The 16612-nt window shown below is 41.7% G+C and overlaps 1 protein-coding gene across 4 annotated transcripts in view; it reads right to left on the bottom strand.

Moving 5' to 3' along the window:
• Positions 1-4513: 4513 nt before the first annotated feature.
• ADPRHL1 (ADP-ribosylhydrolase like 1) overlaps positions 4514-16612 on the bottom strand; it is a 36921-nt gene continuing 24822 nt past the window's right edge. For 2 of the 4 annotated variants that reach the window (XM_082218539.1, XM_082218541.1), the window contains one exon: positions 6781-13701. In XM_082218539.1, coding sequence (XP_082074665.1) covers positions 9459-13701 — 4243 coding nt within the window. In that variant the 3' untranslated portion in view covers positions 6781-9458. Of the gene's footprint in view, positions 5849-6780; positions 13702-16612 lie in introns of those variants that run through there. The other 2 variants (XM_082218542.1, XM_082218540.1) reach the window with 2 other exon arrangements.

The raw sequence follows: 16612 nt of genomic DNA, 5'->3' as shown, positions 1-16612 counted from the left end.
TTGCTAATTTCCATTATTTACTTATATCCTGCAATATAAATCAAGCCACATGATGGAGCCCCCCCACTGCAGCTGATAGTTCCTGTACATAGCAAAAAAAAGGGGGGGGATGACTGCTTATACTAATAATACCCACTGGTATCTGTTACAGTTTCTGTGGAACTGAAACGCGAAAGGTTAAACCTGTAAACAGCAAAGGTATCTTCGGTGCTGGAGTCAGTGTGGTGGTTTAACGGATAGCTTGTGTTGTTAATAGGCGAAGAGACTTGGATTCAGAACTCAGCAATGGCACTCATTGCGGGGCATTTGACAAATTGCTATAGCCTGGCCTACCTTGTTAGGTTGGGAATAACCTTAGGGGAAGTCATTGGAGGAAGAAAGGAATGCAAATGGAACAAATAAATAATACTGTTTTCCTTATAAACAGTGGACGCATTGTGTGTAGAAATGCACAATTATGAACATAACAATAATTTTATTACCGCCCTTCATCAAAAGCTGTCAAGTTAAAAACACAAGATAAAAGCACAAATAAATAGTTAAAGCAGAAACAACAAAACACTAATGCCACAACCTACAAACACATTTAAAAGGCTGTAGAATATTAATCGGCCAAAGGCCTAGGGCATTTTTGCCTGGCACCTAAAGATATAAAATGAAGGCGCCAGACAAGCCTCCCTGGGGAGAGCATGCCACAAATGGGGATCCACTGCAGAAAAGGCCCCGTTCTCGTGTTGCCACCCTCCGGACCTCACGTGGAGGAGGCACACAAAGAAGGGGCTCAGATGATGAATGCAGAGTCCAAGTCAGTTTATATGGGGAGAGACGGTCCCTTGAGGCATTGTGGTCCTGGGACGTTTAAGGTTTTATAGGTCAAAACCAGTGCTTTGAATTGGGGTCTGGGAGCTAATTGGCAGCCAGTGCAGTTGGGCCAGGATTGGTGTAACATACTCAAATTGTCTTGCCCTGGGTGGTTAAGGAGAATTAACAAAGACATACCAGTATTTTCCCTGTCTCTCTCCCAACAGTCATGCAGGGCAACCAAAGCAGTTTAATTGCCAAAATCAGGGCTAAACCCCGATTGAAATGGCTCTAGAAAATGAGTTTTTAATGAAACATTTGTTAGGAAAACCTTTACAGAGAAATTTGACTACAATATACATAAATTAGTTTAGTTATCTTCACTTACAATTTGAGCACTTTAATTCTTTCAGAAAACTAGAACAGAAAAACAACAACACTTTCCCTTAGGTCAATGCTTTAGCAGTTCTTCAAATCCTGGAACTGTGCAACAAAACTTGTGCATTTATTATAATTATTTATTGCTTAACACATTAACACCCCGCTTTTCTCGACAGTTCAAATCTCCTAACCAGGATGCATAAAATGCAACCGCAAGAACGATGAACAAAAATAAGTTAAAAATCCCCAAACAAACTACATTAAATATTTGCTTCAAAACAACGAGAAACATTAAAACCAACAGCAGGAGTTACAGGCAGCGAGTAAAATCAGTCTTGGAGTAAAACAACAACAATAAAACAGCTGCAATAAAAATCGAAAGGCAAAAGTTGAAGGCCTTCCTAAAATGGAAGGCTAATTCAGAGGAAGCCCTTCCTGAGAAGGAGCAGTCTAGCTCCCTCTTCTTGTTTTGAGACCTGTGTACTCTACTTGAATATTTTTGCCTGGATGGAATGTGTCCTTGAATTGTTACAATGCCTCATGCATGCCTGGATGGAGACAGAGGAAGAGAGAGAGAGAGTCAGCCAACTTCTGTCTTTCCATGGCTGGAATGTCATCAGTACTACAAAGGTAAGAGTCACATCCATTTGCCGTGCCCGCTGCACTGGCCCACATCTGCCAGGGTCATTTGCTAAATGCAGCCTGTTTTAAAAGGCCTATGCCTCACCTGCAGTCTGCTGTTTGGAAAGAAATAAGGAACCTGGGGAACTGAATCTGCTCCCATCCCTAATAGCCAGTAAATCAGATTTTATCTTTTAAAAAATAAATTCCTATAACACTGGGATCCAGGGAGAGGAGCCTTATACAATGCATATTTGTTTGTGTTGTGTATTTAACAAAGAGCATCTTGTCCCATATTGTACATTTGCATTTTTTAAAAAAGGATAAATATGAGACGCTGTCTAGTGACTAGTCCATGGGTAGGCAAACTAAGGCCCAATCACCTTCTAAATCCAGCCTGCGGACGGTCTGCGAATCAGCGTGTTTTTACATGTGTAGAATGTCTCCTTTTATTTAAAATGCATCTCTGGGTTATTTGTGGGACACAGGAATTCGTTCATCCCCCCCCCCCCAATATAGTCTGCCCCCCCACAAGGTCTGAGTGACAGTGGACCAGCCCCCTGCTGAAAAAGTTTGCTGTCTCCTGCACGGTCTAGTCCTTTTATGTCAGCTTATTTTGCTAGAGTCACTTCCAGGCAACTTGCTATCCCTGGTGTAGAGAGTTGCAGCTGAATAAAATTAGCTGAGAGGTGCTGAACTCAGAGCACAGGTCTCCCTCTATCTCCCCCCCCCATCCTGATCTATGGCTGTGGTTATTCTATAGGGTTAGGAAGGCACCCTGTACATGTGGCACTCCCAGCCTGTGGGGAGGTGGGCAGGGGTGGTGGGAGAATTGGCAGTATAAATGCTGGAGTATGAAACAGATTTTGAGGTCTGACACTGGTGAGCTTTGAAACTAAGCAATTGTTGTATTCTACTATAGTGTAGTTCTAGCTATGGCAAGATGGAGAATACCGGTATATAACATTCCCCTGAGTAGGAACCAACAACCAGCGCTATGGGTATATATTACAAGATGTAGTGAATACCTTTAAAAGAGACTTAAACCAAGTCATGACGAGTACAGCTATCAGTGGAACGAATACAGTGGAACAGATTTCCTCAGGTGGTTGTGGACTGTCCTTCATTTGAGGTTTTTAAGCAGAGGTTGGATGGCCGTCTGTCATGGATGCTTTAGTCGAGATCCGTGCATTGTGGGGAGTTGGAGTAGATGATCCTCAGGGTCACTTCCAATGCTACAATTCTATGATTCTATCAATATTTTAATGAGGAACGGCAAATCTGTGTGCCAAAAACAAACAAACCAAGACGCACAACGAGGCAGAAAGCTCCGCATATTGATATATTACAGCTAAAATTGTGGAGTGGTGGGAAAGAGAGAGGAGAGAAATATTTTCAGAGGACTTGGGATTGTTACGCTTCTTTATCCTTCACAATAATGGCAGCAAGGTTGTCAACACAGATCATCTTCTTTAACCACAAATAAAAGGGATTTATCCCTTTGGCATACATACCTTCTAGCAAAGCTCATTTTAACTGTTGGCAACAATAGTGTGTACAACAGATGAGCTATACTCCCGCCTTAAATACCCAAGGCGCAGAACCTCTGTCCATTTTTTAAGAAATACCAAACTTAGGAAATAACTTTATCTCTAGATAATCCAGTGGATCAATATCGTGGCTTCATATATTGAGGCTTTGCCGCTTGGCATTGGACCTAGATCCTAAGGCTACTGTCCCAGTGAGCCCTGTTTTAAATTAAGCCCGTGTTTATGAGATGTGTAGGCCAGGGGAGGGGAATGTTTTTCTGATGCCAGGAAGACCTGCTAATCCTCTGACTTTGAAAAAAAATGTAAAACTGACGCCTTACTTAATGTACCAGGGAACAACGTGTGCTCTGTCATGTCTTCTGTATTCCTGTCTTGTCTGTCCAAGAGCTGTAATATATGTAACTGCTCTTTCAGTCTTTGATCAAGGGTGAATCTGACCACCTTTTTCACCTTTTAACAGTGGCTGTCCCAACATTTTGAACAATAACAACAACAAGCTAATAAAAGACTTCGCAGATTTCATTTGGTTGGATACACCATTGGCAAAAATGCTGAACTCTGGTAAAGACTGCATAGATCTTGGTCTGATCCAGTAATGAATTTTTATATCCTTAAAGGTAAAGAGACCCCTGACCGTTAAGTCCAGTCTCGGACGATTCTGGGGTTGTGGCGCGCATCTCGCTCTATACGCCGAGGGAGCCAGCGTTTGTCCGCAGACAGCTTCCAGGTCATGTGGCCAGCATGACTAAGTCGCTTCTGGCGAACCAGAGCAGCGCACAGAAATACCATTTACCTTCCCGCCGGAGCGGTATCTATATCTATGTGCACTTTGACGTGCTTTTGAACTGCTAGGTTGGCAGCAGCAGGGACCGAACAACAGGAGCTCACCCCGTTGTGGGGATTCGCTGTGGTTTAGACCACAGTGCCACCCACATCCCCTTTTATATCCTTATTTATAGTATAAAAAGGTGGCAAAATTTAAGAATTACCGGTACTCTTTCATATAAATAAATTATTTTACTTATTTATTTGCTGTACCTTGTGGCTGTCTAAGGGTACACCTTTGTGAAGCTTGTTGTGAACCCTGCCTCCCCAATCTCTTTGCACTCATGCACCTGCCATTCATGAAAAACATCTGAAACATCACATAACACCATGGGGCCCTCCCTGAGGTGGTTTATTGTGATGATCTGCAAAATGGTGGACTGTGTCACGGCATTAAAAAAAAAAAGTTCAGATGTGATTCCCACCAGAACCCATTGTTACCTAGGCCTGGATGGCTATGAAATAAACTTCAGAATAAATAAATAAATTCCTATTAAAGAAAACCACATACAAAGAGAAATCATTACAGTACCATATAAAAGGGGATTCTTTTTTTAAAAACAACAACAAGCATACACTATATAATACAATAAAATAAGAAATATTTGTGTTTCAAGACAAATTATAAAGTCTGACACATGTAATAGTCTCATTCCAAACTACACAAACAAGTTGTGCAAAAGACTTACAATTAAATATATTACACGAGTCCAGATTTATAACATAGTTCATACAAAACTTGCTGTCATATCCACAATAGTATCTGCTTTGAGCTTACTGTCGTGTTCTTCAGAAATACTTCCAGTTGAGATTGTAGTCGTGCAGAGATTCTACATCAACAGAAAGAAGTCCATTTCCTGCTTATCAGTGTTGAAAAACAGTATCTAAACATAAGTACCTACTTTGACATAGCAGTTACAAAATAAATTACAGTATGTGGTTGTCTCCAGTTGGTTTCTCAAAGACCGTCCATAGCAGTTTCCTGAAGACTGGTTCAAAGATCATTGCTCCACCCCATGTTTTCAGATAGCTGAAAAAATTTGCATTGCCACCTAGAAACATTTTCAGTAACATCCAAGTGTAATGGAATGAGCCCTAAGTCTTATATTCAACTAGCAATTCCAAATAATTCATACAAATAACCATCATAGCAAAGTCCTAAGAATTCCCAGAGGACATTTACCTGAGAGGTAGCAAAAGAATATTGGTACACAAACGTTGCATTATATTATCAGTAGTAAATGCTTCAGGACCAAACTAAAAGGAACATTAATCACATATTTAATGACCTGGCCACTTTTATTTTATTTTGTAAGACTCCAATCCTGAAAACAGTTTACTAAAACAGCCCCTAAAACAGTTTACTGCTATTTGATCTCAAAGGTGTAGTTTACAGTAATCAGCACCTTTTTTTTGGGGGGGGGGTGCAGAAAGCAGACAGAAGGGATCAATGTTCAGCAGAAAACTATCAACCTGCCCCCCCCGAATTGCATGCATATTGTGGATCGGTGCCCCTGTTTCCCCCGTCCCAAAGTAAAAGTAACGTGGTTAACTACAGGGCTTTTTTTCAGAACTTACAGGAACTCAGTTCCAGCACCTTTCAGGTGGGTGCAGTTGACGTGATGAGAGAACAAGGAAGACATTCATGGTGAGTTCCGGCACCTCTCTTTCTAGAAAAATAGTACTGGTTAACTTTATGATACTTAAAATAAAAAAATTCCTTCCAGTAGCACCTTAAAGACCAACTAAGTTAGTTCTTGGTATGAGCTTTCGTGTGCATGCACACTTCTTCAGATACACACACACGAGTGTATCTGAAGTGTGCATGCACACGAAAGCTCATAAAGGTAAAGGTAAAGGTACCCCTGCCCGAACGGGCCAGTCTTGACAGACTCTGGGGTTTGTGCGCCCATCTCACATCTATTGGCCGGGGGCCAGCGCTGTCCGAAGACACTTCCGGGTCACGTGGCCAGCGTGACAACGCTGCTCTGGCGAGCCAGAGCCGCACACGGAACGCCGTTTACCTTCCCGCTGGTAAGCGGTACCTATTTATCTACTTGCCCCCGGGGGTGCTTTCGAACTGCTAGGTGGGCAGGCGCTGGGACCGAGCAACGGGAGCGCACCCCGCCGCGGGGATTCGAACCGCCGACCTTTCGATCGGCAAGCCCTAGGCGCTGAGGCTTTAGCCCACAGCGCCACCCGCGTCCCCCACGAAAGCTCATACCAAGAACTAACTTAGTTGGTCTTTAAGGTGCTACTGGAAGGAATTTTTTTATTTTGACTATGGCAGACCAACACGGCTACCTATCTGTAACTGTTTATGATACTTGTTTAAACATATGACTAACATCACATCTAGTTTTGCCCCACAGACTGCCAATAAGCAATCTGTGAGTCTCCCTCCAGCACTCAACTTATTTACTAGGGTGAAAGTTCCACAGAGTTTTATTTCCTTCTAGGCAGGCAGAGAAGTCCACTGCAGCCTTAGACTTATTACCTGGAAGCAAATTTAACTGAAATCAGTGCAGTATATTTCTGCTCTAAGAGATATTGTGATATCTGACAATAACTAATATCTGAAAAGATAAAAGCAAACAGAACCTTCCAGAACTTGACAAAATGTATTTTTTTGGACAGGGGTTACAGGTGTTTGCTTTTTGAATTGTGAAAGTCACCTTCTTTTAAGACAGTTCAGAGATCCTGGTTGCTTATTATGTAGTATCAAGTTTCATTTTGTAGACCAGAATTCTGTTGCTGTAAGTCTTGACCTTAATGTGACACCTGGATCCTGTCTTGGATTTTTATCCTTCTGGTATGTTCACATTACAGAAGTGCCTCAGGAAAAGTGGGCCTATTTCTGCTCCTAAACAAGACACTCTCCCTTTGTGGACAAAGAAGTTGGAAGAAGGGAGACCAAGAAGATGATCCTTTATTCTGTCCCATGATTTTAGGCAGTGGATTCAGGCGATTTTTCTTGTTCCAGATTTCACAATAATGACTTTCATCATTTTCTGCAGTGCCTTTTCTGCATATTCCAGGCAGTGCTAGGATCTAGCATGCTTACAACATTCCAAATCTTTATTAATAAGTTGATCACAATGAGGAATGTAATAAACGTTGAAAGATAAAGCTATACAGGAATCTGAATGCATTGAACAAAATGGAAGATACCAAATTACCTCTGCAAGAGATTCGATCAATATTTTCCCCGTGATAAAATATATTTCATTCAGGATTTTACTGTATCATCCTGTAGAGCAGATGTATTCGTAATTTAATTGTCACAAAGAGCCTTTAATTACAATACTCAAAAATGACTTGCGGTTTATTACATTTTGTAGCATTGTTAAGACCTTCTTACAGGCCTCTTCTATCTTTATATGCTTGTCTTATTTATGCACACTATTACGCATCACTGTTTTCACCTTTTTTTTTTTTGGAAAACAATTAAAACACACACAAAAATGTATATACAGGCATGATTTCAGTGGCTGAATACCCTGCAATGTCAAAAGCCTTCCAGGAGCACTAATAAACAGCATTATATTAGAATGAGTAATGAGCAATTAGAATGAGAAAGTGCACTCTCAAAAGGGTCACTTTAGTTAGTTATACACTGACCTCAGCCTTTAGCAGAGAAACACACTTTGGGTATGATGCAGCTGAAGTTAAGCACTTTTTATGCCCCACTGGTTTCGCACCCAAGACCTGTCTGACCCACCGTCCTGTTTCCAAGAGTAAGATGCCAGCTGCCTCTCACAAAAAGTGAGAGACTGGGAGAAAAGAAAGCGAAGTCCTAAGGACAGATCTTCTAAGCTGTCATCCATCATGATTAATCCCAGAAAGCTATCTGGCAAAGACTTGTGAAACCTTAAAGTCTGGCACCTTTTATTATAGAATCATACAATTTCAGAGTTGGAAAAGGATCTTAGAGGTCTAATCTCCTGCTCAGTCTTGTCTAATCCCCTGCTGAGGGCAGAACCTACAATGCAACCATGACATGTGGCCCTCCAGGTAGTATTGGACATGAACCCTATAATTATAATAATTATAACATTTGTTTGTTTGTTTGTTTCCTGCCCATCTGGCTGGGTTTCCCCAGCCACTCTGGGCGGCTTTCAACAAAATACTAAAAATAAACAGGGCTGCCTTCAGATGTCTTCTAAAAGTCAGATAGTTGTTTATTTCCTTGACATCTGATGGGAGGGCGTTCCACAGGGTGGGTGCCACTACCGAGAAGGCCCTCTGCCTTGTTCCCTGTAACTTTGCTTCTCGCAGCATGGCCAGTGGTCTGGGGTGATTTGTAGTCTGGCAATATCCACAGGTTCCCAACGAACTGCTGCAACCTTGACAGATTCAGCCTCTGTTGAAAAACCTCCACTGAAATATTTTACAAAGAATAACAATTATAATTACTACTTTGTCAGCTCCACCTTATCTAAGGATGCTTGTTTATGGTGTAACATTGTCTCCTTCCTGCATTCACTCTGTATTCTGTTTTGTGTTTCTTCTGTAGTTTTATAGTTTTGCCTTGTAATATACCCTCGCAAAATCACAACAAAAAACCCAACCCCTTCATTGAAGGAAAGCATCTCCCAAGGCAGCCCACGCCAGTCAGACAGCTTATTGTTACGAAGTGTCTTCTAATCTGCTTCCTTGCTATTTCCACCCATTTGTTGTCATCCTGCCCTCTGGAGCAACAGAAAGAAGTTGTGGCTTTCATGGAAATGCCTCAATAAACTGGTTGCTGTTTAAGGTGCCACAATACTTCTTTGTTGTTTTTACTGTTTAAGTCTCTCCCATTAAAAGTGCTTAATTTTGGCTGAGGGTTCCCATACAGCAGAAACAGGAGGCAGCATATTGAGGAGGCAGGGTAAACACAATCACTTCCATCTCCCAGGTGAGGGGCACAGTTTTAGTAAACTTTCCTCTGTTAAGCATATCAGGAAGAAAGGTTCTAGTCTAGTCTTCGCCTCCTGTGCTGCTTATCTGTTTATTTCTAGCATAAATAAGTGTTATGGTGGCATGAGGCCACTTTATTCTTTGTTCCCATAGTTATTACATCTAAGAGTTACCATACGCGAATCTGATTATTCTGGGTTGACATGTAATATACTTGAGGTTCCAGGTGACACCAATTTTAATGACTGCTAAAATCCAAAACTGACCAATGGACAGCCAACTCAGTGTGATTTCAATGCCATCATTTAAAGCTCTGAAGTGAAACAGTGGCCAGAGGATGAAAAATTCAGGTCTATATTCCAGTCATTTGAGCTGCATTTAGTTATCAAGCTTAATTGTATCAATCACACGAACAACCATTGGTTTAATAGACAAAGGTACTAGTTCTTCACTGTAGCTTTCTGCTATGTATTTTTCCAAGGCTAGTGATCTAGCTTTCTGACTTATTGCATCAGCCCCGAGCTTTTGAGATTCCCCACTTCCTTGCTCTGATAGCACATTTGCTGACAGAGTTTGGTACTTGCCAGGAGGACTACACTGTGGTTTTCTCTGTTCTGCAGGACATGTCTTGTTCGGTGAGCCCAATTTGGGACCAGTATCAGTCTCACATAGTGTTTTCTTCTTTTGCATGGTCCTATCGTGACTTGAAAGTGGAACCAAGGAACCCTTCCTTTCACTAGCGTACTTTTCATGCACTCCCAGTTCATCTGAGGCAGGAAGACGATACTTCTCAGATTTATGATGCGTATGCTTTCCATCTCTTATACTAGATTTAGGTTTGACATAATCCTTTGGTGGTTGTGGTTGCTGCTGCTGTTTCCCTGCTGTGACGCTATATTGATGGCTCTCCTGTTTCACATCTGATAAGGGTAGCTGCTGGTTCTTAGAATTCCATGAAGCCTGTTTTTCATTCTTAGCAATATCCTCATGGTTTCTAGAGTCATTCAAGGATGGTTTCTGCGGCTCCCCTGCTGCAAGATTTACTGGCTCAGTCTTTGATTCATTTGGTGCTGGTATCTGATGTTCCTTATGGTTGCGCAAAGTACCTCTCTCCCTTACAGTAGTCTCTTTACTCTTTGGAAGTTCATTTCTGGAGTCATCTAAAGATGGTTTCTGTGACTTCTCTGCTCCAGGTTTCATTGGCTGGACCTTTTTATTCTTTGGAACTTCATTTTCCAAAGGTAACTGGTTTTGCCCAGAATTACTAGCGTTCTCTTTTGTTTTCCCCAATTTGCTTACAGTAGTCTCTTTGCTCTTTGGAAGTCCATTTCTAGAGTCACCTAAAGATGGTTTCTGTGACTTCTCTGCTGCAGGTGCCATTGGCTCAGCCTTTTTACTCTTTGGAAGTTCATTTTCCAAAGGTAACTGGTTTTGCCCAGAATTACTAGTGTTCTCTTTTGTCTTCCCCGATTTGCTTTCAGGTTTCACTTTCTTGCCAGATAATGGTATTTTGTCACTCTTAGTCTTAAGGCTATCCTGGGCATTTCTTTGGTTAGCATTATCATCACATTTCACTGGTTCTTTGAGTGTGGAGAGCTGGTGTTTTGCAGCGTTTTCATCTTTTGATGCAACAGTTCCACCTTTTTCTGGATCTCTTGATGGCGTTTGACATTTTGAGTTATCTGGGGAATGTAACACTCCCGGCCTGCTAGGTTTATGCTTTGGTGGGGTCAGCTGCTGTGACCCTGCTCTTTCACCACCACCCTCTGCAAGGTCACTTTTTATTAATTTCTGGGGCATATTGGAGTTACGCACCAATTTCTTACCTCCCACTGTAGAGTTTTTCTCTTCTGTTACCTTGTCATCTTGCTCCTTTCTGTCAACAGATGATGGAATTAGACATTGTACTTCTTTCAGTAGATTTCTTTCTCCTCCTTCACCGTTCCCCTGCTTCGCTGTTTCATTTGGGGAGGGAAATCCGCTTTTCTCAGGCTTTACTTCTGCCATCACTTTCATGCTTTCCTGCTTCCCAGTGTTGTTTCCCAAGGGCACCTGCTGCTTCTCCACATTGTGCGCGGGGCTTGCCTCCCCTACAGGACTAATTTCACGCTTTCTAGTCTCCTTTGTTGAGGCTGGTTGATACTTCCTGGTCTGGGGACTCATACCCTCAACTTCTACAGCATTGTTTTCACTCTTAATTAAATCATTGCACAAATTGCTTGTTGTTGGTTTGTTGTCTTGCCCAGGTGCCCCCTTGGGCTTCAGCAATTCAGCTGGAGAAGGGAAGTGGTGTTTCTCAGAATTAGGACTGGCTGCATTATCTCTTACAATACAGCTCTCTTTCTTTTTCACTGCATTTGATGTTGGGGTTTGGAGGTTTCTGACACTGCACGAAGGTCTGTCGACTTCTGGAGTATCGCCTTCTGGATTTGCTGAGTGGGTCAGTGAGGATGAGTGAGATTTTTGAGAAGGAGGTGCAGGATTCTTTTCCAGATTGCCAGTTTCGTGGCTGACGAATTCTTCCGGCAGCCTCTGAGAGGTATCCAAATGGCTCAAGCTACTCTTTCCCTTTTTGCTCTTGTTTTCAGAATTTGTCTTTTCATTATCTGAGCGCAGTTCAGCTTTGCTAGTATTCTCTGCTGCTCTAACACAGCTGGATTTATCTAAATCGCCAGCCAAAGGGCAAAGCTCTTTTTCAAAATCATTTCCTTTTAAATCGTTGTTGTCTTTCTGGCTCCTATTTGAAGTAGGAGTTTGGTGTGGTTGATCTATAGTCTGTTTTGATATGTTTGAGCTAGGGTTATTTTGTTGGCTCAGCTTTGGATGTGATTGTGGCTCCTTGGGCAAATGCTCCCTTTCTGCCTGTTGATCAGATGGCTCACCTTGGCTTCTCGATGGCTGTAGCACTCCCTTTTTTGCTTTACCTGCATGGTCGCTTTTGTTAAGGCTAGGAAACAGTTCCTCCTTATCAGGCAGCTTTTCTTTGTTCTGAACCGTGTCAGAAAACGTGCTCCCCAAACTTTGTACGTTATCTTGACTTGGCTTAAGCGGAGGCATTTTGTGAACAGCTGCAGGTTCAACACTTGATTGCTGGTCCTTTATTGGAGGCTCTCTGTTACAAGATGCCTGAGCTACAGGAGAGAGAAATGGTGGAATATTTTCCAACACTTTCTTTTCAGAGAAACATTTTTGGCTGGTGAATGGGGGATCTTTTATAGGCTCTGCTAATTCTATTTCTGTCTCCTTTGGCCTGAACATGCCTTCTGGTATGCCAGGAATCCCATCCCCTTTCATTTCCTGGTGACTATGTACATGAACTCCTTCAGCTGGATTAGAAGAGAGGTCGTTAGTAGGTATGTTTTCTCTGCTCATGATTTTTGCTGCATTTTTGTCTCTGGACCTGGAAAAGGTATCATCCACAGGCGGTATGGTGTTCTCTTTGTGATCTAAGCTGTCCTTAGATAAAGGAGGTATGCAATCAACAAGGGACACATTTTCACGTGAAGGAAGAACACTGTCTTGATTAGAACCTGGGCTTGTAGGAGTTACATTACTCTCGACAATGTCCTTTTTGTCAGCCACCACCTTAGGCATTTCATGATGCTTGTTTTGCAACTGTCCTCCTAGTTGCCCTTTATGTGCCATGCTTTCTGGTATCCTGTTGTCATGAGACCCAATGCCAGGTGCTTTCTGGGTGTCTTTTGGTCTCCCCACTTCAGAAGGCTGAGTGGCGGACTTGGCATTTGTAGCCCAACTCCAAGGGTGACTAATTTCAGTAGCAACACAGAATTTAGGTGTAGGAATAGTTGTGCATACCAGCTGTTGAGGCTGAGGGCTATTGACAATTGTGGTTGTCCTCAGTTTCCTTTCAAGCACTCTTATTTCAGGTTTGCAAATCTTTTTTCTCTCTGGGCCCTTTTTGCTCTTTCTCTCGCCTTTGCACGGCAGCAAAGATTTCACCTCAATGGCTGAACAGATATTACTGCTTTGTTCAAACTTTTCTTTCAGTTTGGACAAGACAGAGTTTTTGTTGATTATCTTGGGCAGGTTATCGTTTGGTGTCTTCTTTTTTGGAGCCACCTGCTTTTCTCTTTCTTTAGTTTCTTTTTCCTCAGCAACTAAGAATTTCTTCAGGATATTCTTCACAGTATTTTTCCCGGTTGAGCAGACCCATTTGACTTTATCGTGGGGTGTTATCTCTGGGCTTTCTCCTTCCTTTGAGGAGCTTTTGTCCAGCTTGCTTGCAATGGGGTTTAGCCCGTTTCTGTTCTGCTTTTCTTTAACGACCAGCTTGCCAACCTCTCTCGACCTTTTCCTGTAGGCCTCGCGGTTGTTGTTCATGAACCTCGATTGCAGAAGCTGGAATTTGGTGGGACGAATGCCGCCATGTGCGCTATGGCATTCGCGCCTCGAGTTCACCTTGTTCTCTATCCCTTCCAGCCACTTGGCCTTCTTGCTCTCGACCTGGGGTCGGCTGGATAGGAGGTCTGTGAGGTAAAGTAGAAGGCTGCTGAGGACAGCAAATGCACCTAGTTCTGTGGACATCTTACTGAGCTTCTTCTTCAGCACTATGGGGTCAACCAGCACCTTATCACTGCCCAGCTTTGTACCTTTACTTCTGCTGCATAAAAGAAAACGAATGTTGTTGTTTTTGTCCAGGGAAAGTCATCAACATTGCTTTTACTTTCTTACTGGTTTTAATGTGTTTAAACAAGATTATATGCCGCTTTATTTTTTTATTTTTACACAGGAACCTGCCTGTGTCAGGCAATAAGTCCATCTAGCTCAGGACTGTCAACACTGACAGGAAACGGCTGTTCAGAATTTTAGGCAAGGTTGTCTCTCAGCCCTATCTGGCGTTGCCAGAGATTGACCTTGAGACCTTCTGCATGAAATACAGGTGCTCTATCACTGAACTACAGTCCTCCTCCTTAAAAAACACACACACTATAAAATACTCATATTACCAAGAAAAGTAAACTTAAAAACAGGTAGACATAATAAAATGTATCAATATATAGATAAAACCAACAGGTTTTTTTTTAAAGTGAAAAACCACAATATAGCATAATAAAAAAATTAGCATTAATTTTAGAAGTAAAATTACATCGGCACTCCTCTTAATGTGCCAGGCACATTTATCCAGTGCAGAAGATGATATACAACAGTTGTCTTAGCCATGACTATTATTAACAGATGATTGCTGATACCTGTCCAGGATTATGAACAGTAAGCATACATAGTATTAGCACAGAGTGTTTTTTTAAATTCTTTGAAACACAGGCACATCCCAAATAATGACATAGTGGCTTAACATGCAGCTGAAGTACCAGAAAACAAAATATGACTATGTGTCATGTCTAGAGCATGACACTATGTAGTGTGAGGTTCTGTCTGTATTTTTTAAAAAATCCTGTGCATTTCTGAAAGGGGCAGAAAACAGAGAGGAGCAGGATACTAGCAAAAGATTACATAGTTCATTCATTCAGTGGGGTTTAAAAAACAAAACAAAAAAACTTATTTTATTTCAACCGACTCTCATGCCATACTAGAAATTTCTATTGAAACCGTCAATTTCTAATGCAGTTTGTCATCTGAGAGTAGGATGTGATGAAGATACTGTTTGAGAAATGCAAGTCCAAATCCTACTTTTTAATGCACAGAACCCTTTGGAGCCTGGCCTGCTCTCTCTCTACAGGGAGCTAGCAAAGTTTGAAAGCTTGCAGCATTCCACTGTGTAATAAAATCCATCTAGTCCTAAGCGAAAATCTGATCTGCTTTCCCATCAATTATGCTGGGAAATGTTCTCTTAAAATCCCTTTTCTGAATCCTAGGGAAACCAGGAAAGCCAGAGATAAAAGCATTGTATGCCATGATATCCAACACAATATCAATTGACCTCTCTATCCTTTCATTTATTAACATGGGTAGAGATAGAAGTCTGGCATGGTTATAAGCCTACTTCTGTTTGAAGAATTAGGCCTACAGGCAGCTGAGGATTTAGGAAATGCATTAACTGGTGAGGATCAGTTACTAAATAAAATAGTGAACTCAGTGTGAAAGCTACATGGTGAAGTCAACAGTAATAGACAATAGCCCGGAGGGGGGGAAATGCACCAGAGGTTTCAACTTTCTAGCACCATAAAAAAACTTGGAAGGTTAATTCACGTAATAATAAAGTAGTATGTGAATGGGATTCAGTCTGCATACCAGGACAGTATTAAGTTTTTATACCTCTTCATATACAAGCAAAAGCAAGACAACAAATCGCCTTGGGATGAAATCCTGGCACTGGTGAATGCAAGGGCAAATGCCAGCTTTGATTCCAGCAGATCAGGAGTTCATCCTTACCACGTAAGATGCCCAGACCATACAATGAAGGTGCTTTTCTGATTTCGAGAAGCAACATAAGCTGCTAAATTCAGATAGATTCTGCCATCCACATCACTATAAGAGAGTCAACCATTTATTTATTTATTTCCTTTCTCAACAAGCTGTGGCATTTTATGAAGAGTTGTTGTTGCTTTGTGGTTTTTTTAAAAAGGTACTTTTAATGGTCATGTCCTATTAACAGGGATGCCAGCTCAGGTTTGAAGGAGCGAGGAGCAGAAAGAGATTTCACAGCAAGAATCAAAAGACTGCTTTTTGGAGAGATAGTTCTTCAGACAGAAATACAACATTGCATTTTAACAGCACATGTTATGGTGACTTTTTATACCTCACAATTACCAGAAATATAGATGTTCCTGAAGAACAGTATCACATGTAAGTGGCAGACTGCCCCTCACCCCTCTGCTTGTAAATGAAGATGGCAAAATCTAGGCCTCAGAGCTTTTCTCACAGGTAAACATTGCACACAAGAACATCTGAGTGAAACAGTTGTGCTCAACATCACAGGTTCTGCTTATAATTACCATTGTCATAATGGGGAAAAAAGACAACAAAGCAATGAAAACTTTTGACAGTTGGCCAGCACTGAATACAACAAACAATATGCAGCATATGAGGATAAGGATGAGCGGCTAGATGTCACTGTGTTTTGGGGTTTTCTCCATTGCAAGACAACACACGTATACAACACTATTTATAAAAAGCAGCTTCTGCTGAGGCCATGCCTGACGCACACATGAAAGAATGGATAACGTCACTGATTCGAGGGGTGGATTTATTGGAAGTGGTGTTAATCTTAAGCCATGTCACTCACTGGATTCTCTTCCCATTACCGAAGTATGAATTCAAGGATGAATATTAAATATACCCAACGATTTAAAAAATTTGCCCTTTCAAATTGTAGGAGTCTTCAGATGGGAAGAATACATCAAGAGTTTTATTTCAAACAAAGACTATGATGCATTTATAAATCTAGCTTTGGGAATGAAGGGGAAATGTCTGTTCCCCATTTCTCCAATCCCTCCCCCATATGAAATCCTTGTTTCATCAATACCCACACACAAAAGGCATATTCAGGAGGTCTTGAAACCAGCATTGTGGGCCAGTGCCTCATTTAATTGTCTTCTGATATCATGAGGCAG

The sequence above is a fragment of the Podarcis vaucheri genome (genome assembly GCF_965113315.1).
Source record: "Podarcis vaucheri genome assembly, chromosome: 4".
NCBI classification, from domain to species: domain Eukaryota; kingdom Metazoa; phylum Chordata; class Lepidosauria; order Squamata; family Lacertidae; genus Podarcis; species Podarcis vaucheri.
Note: the sequence above shows the minus strand (reverse complement) of the source record. Positions and strands in the feature narration are given on the sequence as shown.